The 8522-nt window shown below is 62.3% G+C and overlaps 2 protein-coding genes across 3 annotated transcripts in view; one reads left to right on the plus strand and one right to left on the minus strand.

Moving 5' to 3' along the window:
* The first annotated feature begins 105 nt into the window (after positions 1–105).
* Positions 106–1103, plus strand: LOC109292291 (protein SCO2 homolog, mitochondrial). The gene has a single exon (XM_019509694.1). The coding sequence runs from the start codon at positions 228–230 to the stop codon at positions 1083–1085; it is 858 nt and encodes a 285-aa protein (XP_019365239.1). The 5' UTR covers positions 106–227; the 3' UTR covers positions 1086–1103.
* A 502-nt stretch (positions 1104–1605) lies between these two features.
* NCAPH2 (non-SMC condensin II complex subunit H2) overlaps positions 1606–8522 on the minus strand; it is a 14898-nt gene continuing 7981 nt past the window's right edge. The window contains exons 8-20 of one of the 2 annotated variants that reach the window (XM_019509692.1): positions 6633–6737; positions 6132–6262; positions 5968–6039; positions 5633–5699; positions 5355–5459; positions 5150–5203; positions 4745–4815; positions 4438–4546; positions 4020–4085; positions 3609–3664; positions 3238–3339; positions 2871–3020; positions 1606–1877 (exon numbers count right to left, since the gene is read on the minus strand). In XM_019509692.1, coding sequence (XP_019365237.1) covers positions 1737–1877; positions 2871–3020; positions 3238–3339; positions 3609–3664; positions 4020–4085; positions 4438–4546; positions 4745–4815; positions 5150–5203; positions 5355–5459; positions 5633–5699; positions 5968–6039; positions 6132–6262; positions 6633–6737 — 1229 coding nt within the window. In that variant the 3' untranslated portion in view covers positions 1606–1736. Of the gene's footprint in view, positions 1878–2870; positions 3021–3237; positions 3340–3608; positions 3665–4019; positions 4086–4428; positions 4547–4744; positions 4816–5149; positions 5204–5354; positions 5460–5632; positions 5700–5967; positions 6040–6131; positions 6263–6632; positions 6738–8522 lie in introns of both variants that reach the window. The other variant, XM_019509691.1, reaches the window with a different exon arrangement.

The following is an 8522-nucleotide window of genomic DNA, read 5'->3' on the forward strand; positions in this document are numbered from 1 at the left end:
GGGGGGTGAGGGGCACCACAGGGGCGTGGGGGGCAGGTGGGGAGCGAGGGGCTGCATGGGGCTAGGGACATGGGGGGCAGGCAGGGAGTGAGGAGCACCACAGGGGCGTGGGGGGCAGGTTGAGCATCAGTCCAAGGCCCTGCCCCCCCCCAGCGCACGCGCGCGCGCACACACACCGTGGCCCCGGGCAGGGCCCAGCCCGGCGCTCCCTTGTCTTCCAGCCCAGGATGCTGCCAACCCTGCGGCTGCTGCTGCTGCGCGGGGCCGCGCGCGCCTGCCCTGCTCTGCGGCGAGGGAGCACAGCATCTGCTCCCCGACGCCCCCCGGGCATCGGCCCCCGGCGGCCTGCATCACACACCTGCCCTTGGCCCAGCCTGAGGCTCCCGGCACCGGAGCTCCTCGCCAGCCCTGCGCGAGCCCTGTCTGGGGAGGCAGGAGCCGAGGACAAGAACCCGGTCATGATGCGGCTGCTGGCGGTGGTGATGCTGGGGATCAGCGGGCTGCTCGTATTCCTGTCCCTGTACCAGGAGAAGGAGCTGGAGCGCTGTCAGCAGCGGGTGGAGCAGCTGCGGCGCGTGGTTGTGGGCCAAGGCGACTTCCAGCTGGTGGACCACACGGGGCAACCACGGTGCAAGGCTGACTTCGCCGGGCAGTGGGTGCTGCTCTACTTCGGCTTCACCCACTGCCCTGACATCTGCCCCGAGGAGCTGGAGAAGCTGAGCGGGACCGTGCACCTGCTGGAGAAGGACCCCAGCCTGCCGCCCGTGCAGCCCATCTTCATCACCGTAGACCCCAACCGCGACGACCCGGCCGCCATGGCCCGGTACGTGCGGGACTTCCACCCACGCCTGCTGGGGCTGACGGGCAGCCCTGAGCACGTGCAGGAGGCAGCAAAGGCCTACCGCGTCTATGCCAGCGCCGGGGCTCCCGACGAGGATGGCGACTACATTGTGGACCACACGGTGCTCATCTACCTGCTGGCACCCGACGGGCTCTTCCTAGATTTCTACACCCGTGGCAAGAGCGAGGCCCAGATCGCCCAGAGCGTGCGGCGGCACATGATGACCTACGGCCGCATCAACTAATAAATCCCCTGGTCCCGACCTCTGCTCCTGGTCTCCATCTTGGCTCCTGGCCCTACAGCAGGCCCCAAGCCCTCAGTGTGGACACGGCCAGCCCCTGGCACGTGCTCTACCTCCCTCCTTTTCACACATGGGCTTGTGGCACAGCCTGCATACCAGCAAGAGTAGGAGCCGGCTGGAGTCTCATGCCCGGTGCTCCCAGCCCTGCAGCCTAGGGTACCACCACCTCTGTCAGCCCAGCCTGGCCTTCCTCGCCCACTTGTGGCAAATGGGCTTGCGTGCTTTGTGGCAGGGCTGGAGCCAGCCCCAGCCCCAGGGGCAGCAGTGACCTCAGTGTGGGGGTGCTACAGGCTGGGGAGAGGCCCAGTCCCTTCCTCCTCGCCTGGGTTCAGCAGTCCCAGCCTCCATCCCAGCCAGGAGCCTGGGGTACAAGGTGGGAAGCTGGGCATAGTGCAGGGTGACAGGGATGGGGCTTTGTGAGGATGAGCCGCCAGCCCCTGCCCACAAGCATGGAGACAGCTGGTACAAAACAGCCAGTTTATTGCACAAGGGGGTGGAGAGTAAAGGTAGGGCCCCCAGCTGAGGGGGGAAGTAGTGATGTCCAAGGAGCTCACTATGTACAGGGGGCAGGACCGTAGCCACCCAGGGAGACCATCAGGTGCTGGAGACAGATGGGGCTGTGTAGGTGTGGAACCGCTCGTGGGCCCGCTCTTGCGTGAGCAGGCGCAACCGCATGGTGTCCACGGCTTCCTCCAGCCCAGGCTCCTGCGCCACCTCCACCGTGTAGTCGTTGGCCTGTGTGGGGGAAGGGGTCAGGGTGTCTTAGTACCAGCTGCAGCTCTTGGGGCACCAAGTCAAATCCCCAGTACCAGGCTGTGGGGGGAACCTGGGTCCAAGCATGGCAGTTATGACCTTATCAGCCCCCTGATATGAATGAGTGGGGAGGACCTAGGGCCTGCACAGGACAGTTTCTGTTGGAGACCGGTCCAACCACCCGTAGGCCTGGGTCTTCCAGCGCCATTTCCCTGACACTGAAGCAAACCAGTGCTGGCAGGTGGATCAGCAACCCCCAGCACCCAGAAAGGCTGGAGTGGGAAGGATCCAGGCATAGCGATGCCTGTGCTCTGCTGTGGGGTGGCCCAGGCTTCTGGGCTGTACTACTTGCGGCCCCCTACCCTGTCCTGCTCCACGTGAGGGCGGGGGGGGGTGTTAATCCTCCCCCAGGGGTGCTGGATGCTGCTGCTGCAGCCTAGGCTGGGGATAGGGATGGGGCTGGGCCATGCCAATGCTCATATGCTGGCACCAACCCCGCAGCGTCCTGGCTGGAGGGTCTTGCCCCTGCCCCCATGCTGCACTGGGGCAGAAAGGGATTTCCCCCCTGCTCAGACTGGTCGCACTGGGGGGTTTTGCCTTCCTCTGTCACGGGGCACAGCCTCAGCCTGGGGTCTCTGCAGCACTTATGACCCCCCTGGCAGCAGCAGGCCGTTGGTAGCTGCGGCCCCCCGTAGCAGGACGTTGGTAGCTGCGGGGGGGATGTCTGGGGCTATCGGGTGACTGTGTCATGCGGCTCCGAGGTCGGACATGCGGTTTGTCTGGGCTTCTTTGGACAGAGCTGATCCTGCTTCAGGCAGGGCTGGGACTGGACACGACCCTGTAGCTCCCTGCCAGCCCCATGACTGTCACTCCTCTACGATTTCTATGAGGTGGCTGTGGCAGGGAGCAGAGCGGCTGACCTGCCCTGAGTCACAGGGGTCCTGGGACGGGCAGACGCCCCACCCCAGCACTCACCAGCTGCAGCGAGGCCAGCATGTAGCGACACACTTCGAAGGCCGGCTGCCCAGCCACCAGGCTGGCGAAGGAGCGCCATTCCCCCATGCGCTCAAAGCGCGACGCCAGCCGGTCCCCGTAGCTGTGGATGTCAAAGACGGCGCGGTCCTCCTGCGAGGGAGAAGCGGGCGTCACCCCTATGCCCAGGGGACCAGGCTGGGGCCCCTAGGCATAGGGTTACAGCCCCTGGGCCCCAAGGGTTACAGCATCCAGCCCGGCTACGGGAACCAGCCTAGAGCAGGCCCCATCAGGACTGGGCTCTAGAGCCAGAGCAGGGCCCAACCCTCCCTGGCTCTCTGCCCCTGGGCAGGCAGGGAAAGGGCCTCACCTGCTCCTGCAGCAGCGGTCCCATCTTGTCCTCCCAGTCGCAGATGCGCCGGGACAGGACGGTCTCCTGCGCGTACTTCTGGGAGTTGGCTATGAATAGCTCCTGGGAGAGAGGCGGCAGGATCAGCATGGCGGGGAACAGCCCAGCCCCCTCTGCCTGGCTTGGACTGAGGGAACGTGCTGGGGCCGCAGCTGGTGGGACGTGGGGTTGAGCTAAGGTCTGCCTGCAAGTTCTTCCTGCTTGGCCCCGAGCAGGGAGCCCCAGGCCACTGAGCGCAGTGGCAAGATGGGCGGGGGGAGAAGGGGCGATGGGCAGGTTGGGGTGGGAGTCTGGCTCCCCCCACCACCACCCCACAGGAGGAGGCTACGTACCACGTTCTTCCGCACCAGCTCCTCGTAGCTCAGCGACTCAGGGATGTCTGTGGGGCCTGGAGGCACAGGGCAGGCTGTAGCGAGCGCACTGGGTGGGTGCAGCAGGGACACTGCTTCCCCCCCACAAGGCACTGCCAGTTTCTCCTTCCCTTGGGGTCCCACCCTCCACCGTGCGCTCAAGCAGCAGGGGCCATACGAGCCGCCACACAGCTCCCTGCCCCTCTTCCTTTCAGCGGAGCATCCCGGATGCTGCAGTTCTGTGCCTATTTCTTGCAGGCTCCCCCCATCCGGGGCACTACAAGGTCCATCTAGCAGCAGCCGGTGCTGTCGGTGCCTCCCAGCCTGAGCCAGGCCATGCCCATGGCCAGGTCTGCAGAAAGAGGGCGGTGGGCACCGGGGAGGGTATGTTACCTGGCACACCCTCGGCCAGCTCCATGAGGGGCTCCAGCGGGATGTTCTCAGGCTCCAGGAAGTCATCTGCAGGAGAGAGAACCCAGGTCAGGGCCCTTGCACGGCCATCATACTTGTCTGGCCCCAGCCGGCAGCCCAGGGCAAGGACTCAGGACCCTAGAGCCTGCCTGGGCCCAGCCCCCTCCGCAGAAGCTGGTCCAGAGCAGTTGGTTCAGAAAAGCCTGGGCTTGTTTCAACCCAAAGCCTCCTCACCAGCTCAGCTTGGCCCCATGCGACAGGGCTGCGAACAGCCAGCACAGGAGGTGTCTGTGCTCCAACCTAGCGCTGGCAGAGCCGGGGCCACTCGCAAAACCCCAGTGCTGGGTCGATTCCCTGCATGCCCAGCAGCCCCCGCTGGGTGCGACCGCACCTGCCTCACCGTCATCGTGGTCCAGGTAGTTGTCCTCCCGCTCCCCCTCCACAGCAGGCAGCTCCTCCTCAGGCTCGTTGGCCTGATCCTCTGGCAGCCGGTTCAGCAGCTGCAGCCCCTGACAGGCGGGCGAGCAAGAGGCACGGGCATCACCACCAACCTGGCTGCTCAGCCTTGGTGGTCGCTGGGCCCTGCCCCTGGAGAGCTCCCCTGGGAAAGCCCCTGGCTGCAGCACAGCCTCCCCTCTCTGCCCCACATGCCCAGGCCCAGAGGGGCCGGGGACTGGAGCCCCTGCCCTATGCAGCTCCCCCCTTACCATCCTCCTCTGCAGCTTCCTCTGCGTGTTCATCCGCTCCCGCAGCTGCCTCCAGTACATAACCTCCAGATCTGCACAAGACACGGCAGAAGCTTGGCTGTTGCCCTGGCTGGGAGGGAGACAGAGCCCCAGCCCAACCAGAACCCCTGCTGCTCCCACAGACCCCAGGAAACACCCCAGGTTGGCTGCAGTCTCACAGGCCGCACAGGCTCCATCCTCACCCCAGGTGGAAGGGGAGCCCCAGCCCAGGGCAGACACCACGGGTAGTAGCTAGGCCTGCCAGAACACCCTTGCAGCAGGCAGCTGCATGGGCCCCAGCGCCCCCATGCGAGAGCTGCTTTGGCAGAGGTTTGCTGGAGGATGGGATGTTAGTGGGCAGGGGCCAAGTACACCCAGGCCACTCACCAGCAAACGTGGGCCCTTTCCTCCTGGTCCTTCTGCTGTCAGCTCCATTGTGCTCTAGAGAGGCCAAACACAGCTGCAGTTAGACCTGGCCGGAGGACAGCTCCGTCATCGCGCCCCCTTTGCAGCTGCTGCCAAATTGGGTCACCAGGAGGCTGGTGGAAGATGCAGGGGTCTAGGGGCTGGAGAACTGGAGCGCGGTACTCACGGGTGGCTGTGAACCACTTCATAAAGTCCTGCAGCTTGCTGAACCGCCTCTTCCGCTTGCTGCCAGGCTGGTCCTCCAGGCCACGCGGCACTGAGAAGGGTCTCCCTGGAGTCGGGGGAGAAGGGGGCGAGATAAGCCATGGGCAGAGGAGAGGGCTGCACCAGGCAGCTGCTGCCTCCCCTTCCTGCTTCCGTGGAGCAAGGCCAGGGCCAGGCTGACCTGGATGGAGCCACAGCCAAGCACAGACTAAAGCCCAGAGGCAGCTACCCCCGCCTCACCTTTTTTAAAGGGCTTGTCCTCAGAGTCGCTGAAAGGGTCGAGGCTCCGCCACGGATCCAGCATCTCCTGGCGCAGAGAAGGCAAGCATGGAGAAAAGGAGCCCAGGCCGTATAATCCCGATCCTGCCCCCGCCACCCGCTTGGCACCAACAACAATGCAGTTGTCCAGCTCCGTGGCTACCGCCAATGGCTGCAGGGTCTGTGCCCGGCTGCAGCTGCCCCTGGCATCTGCAGAGAAGTGGGGGCAGCCATAGATGCCTTCTGCACTCGCCTCCAACTGGGCCAGTTCTGGCAGGGACCGGTCCTTTCCCTATTGGTGCACCACAACCGCTTACCTTTATGTGCGCGCTGTGGTCCACGGCAGTGGCCCTCTCCCGCAGCATGTAGCCCTTTGTCTGGGAAGCACACTAAGAGACAGAACAAGCAGCACCGTGAGGGATACAGCCAAGAGCGAGTCCCAGCCCCCGACCTTGCCCAGGGACCCTGGCACGGCTCCTACTTTCTGCTGCTCAACGTGCTCGACAACAGCTGGAGCTGCCTCCCCGTCCTCCTCTGGGACATCAGGCAGGAAACCACCACCACCGTCACCACCTCCATCGTCGTCAGCGCCACACTCAGGCACCGCTGCACCTAGTAGGGGAAGCATGGTTAAACTCCTTGGGAGGAAACACCCCTCCCCATCCAAGCAAGGAGAGCTCCAGCGAGCTCCCGCGTCCTGCCTGAAGCCTGTCCTGGGGGAGGACAGTTGCTTATGTCCCTCCAAGCAGGACACCTTCAAAGCCTGGGGATGGGGAGAGAAGCAAGCACATCCATCCCAGTGATGCAGGGCTCAGCGCACCCACTTCCCTCCTCCAGCGCAGGACAGGACTAGAGGATTACAGCATCACTGTCAGTCTCTGTGCTGGAGAATCAGCCCCCAAGCACTCTCTGTGTCAGCACGGTGCCTCCCCAAGACACAGGAACCCCAGGTTGTGCTCAGCTGCCAGGCAGCACGCCTCACCTCCATCGTCTGAGAAGTTCAGGACTGGGATGGGGGCCTCGCAGACACTGACCTCCCTGGACCCGTCTCCGCCCCCCGGGGCGGCAGGCTGCAGTCCTGTCGGGGCTAAGGAAAAACAGGAGTGAGGACAGCACGATTTTAGTACTGTAACAGGGAGGGATCTACCACACGTTATGACTCAGCTGACTGCTTGCTCACAGCTGGTGTTGAGTAGCAGCATTCAGACGATGACTGGATTTAAATAAATGCATAAAGCAGCCAAGAAGACTCTGAGCTTGAGGGCAGGGAAGCTAGAAGCAGCTGGAGGGATGACAGAGGAGGGATGTGACCAGCTGTGCCAATGATCTCACTGGGACTTAAAGCTGCAGGGTCCTGGCTAGAGGGTCCTGTCCTCCCCTCAGGCTCAAGCTGACGCTGCGTTGGGTCAGGAAGGAATTTCCCCCCGATCAGATCAGTATGGATTCACGGGGTTTTGCCTTCCCTTGCAGCAGGGGGCACGGCCTCTGCCTGGGACCTCTGGAGAGTCCCAGCTGTGGCCCCTCCCTGCTTTACCTGGGGCAGGTTCAGGTGCGATGCCTGTTGCTGTGTCAGCAGTCACGGTAGTTTTACTCAGAGGTTAGATGATGGATTTTGTCTGGGCTGGTTTGGACAGGGCTGATCCTGCCTCAGGCAGGGGGTTGGACTAGGTGACTTCTGGAGCTCCCTGCCAGCCCCACTTCTCTAGGACTCAACATCTGCAGCAACATCCACGGTCACCTGCACCGTGTGGCCAGCCCTGTCCCCACTGCCCTCACCCAGCACGCGGGGCCGACTGCTGTGTTTGTAAAGCTCAACCTCGAAGGTCGGATGTATCCTTCCCCCTCCTCGATTCCACAGCCCGTGGCTCAGTTTTGCTAGGGAGACTCAGCCCATTTATTTCTTATTTCAATATTAAAGCTGTTGGAGTCCCCTGTGGTTCAGTGATATAAACCATGCCTACCACGCAGGGGACCTGGGTTTGATTCCCAGACAGTTATACAACTACAGCCACAGAGATGCCAAACATCTGGACTCAGTCTCAATGGCCTAAAGGGAGGATAGCAGGTCTGGGAAGCCTCTGCTCCTCCAAAAATTCCTGCCCAGGCACATGCATCAGAAGTCTGGGTGGCCCTTGTGTGTACACCATGATCCAGGAGGATTGATGGTTGCCACATTCAAGACATTGTAATCAGTACATGTTTGTTTGGCCAGAATTTACTTTGCATTAAAAGTCAAACCTCACTGAAATAAGGTTTATATTTAAAAAGAAAACGCAGTTATCATTTGCATAGCAATAAAACAACACATTGAAAACCAAAAGGAGTTTGTTTTGCAATCCATCGGTTCCCCCGCCCCCACTCTGGGACAGGCCAGAGGCCCTGTGCTCCTGACACGGGCTTGCTAAGACTTTGGCAAAACCATGGCTCAAGAAGACCTCCCCTTCCCCTTAACCTCACTTCTCCTCAGTGTAACGAGGCCTCTGCTTCTACCTGAGTTCCACCCTTCCCTAGGAAGAGACCGGGCTGGGTCAGGCTGCCAAAAATATAACAAACAGGGAGTTCCCGTCCTCTTGCACATTGCACGTGGAAGAGGGTAAGCGACATCTTCCAGGAAGACAGGGAGGTTTGAACGAAGGTCTAACAGCAAAGGACACGTATCCCAGTGCTGCACCTGCGTGGGGATCTACCCAGTCACTGGTGACCAGTTTCTTACATAGCCGTTACAACCGGCTGGTTTCTAGCTGCCCAAAGCAGAACCCAGGTACGCGGAGCGCACCTGTTCTCACTCGCTGCCTACGCGCAACCCCTGCGGGGCTGATCAGCCGGCCAAGCGCAATCCAAGCCTCTAGCTATGTTCCCTGTGTCATTTCTT

Source organism: Gavialis gangeticus, unplaced genomic scaffold (genome assembly GCF_001723915.1).
Source record: "Gavialis gangeticus isolate Ggan-Ray unplaced genomic scaffold, GavGan_comp1, whole genome shotgun sequence".
NCBI classification, from domain to species: Eukaryota; Metazoa; Chordata; order Crocodylia; family Gavialidae; genus Gavialis; species Gavialis gangeticus.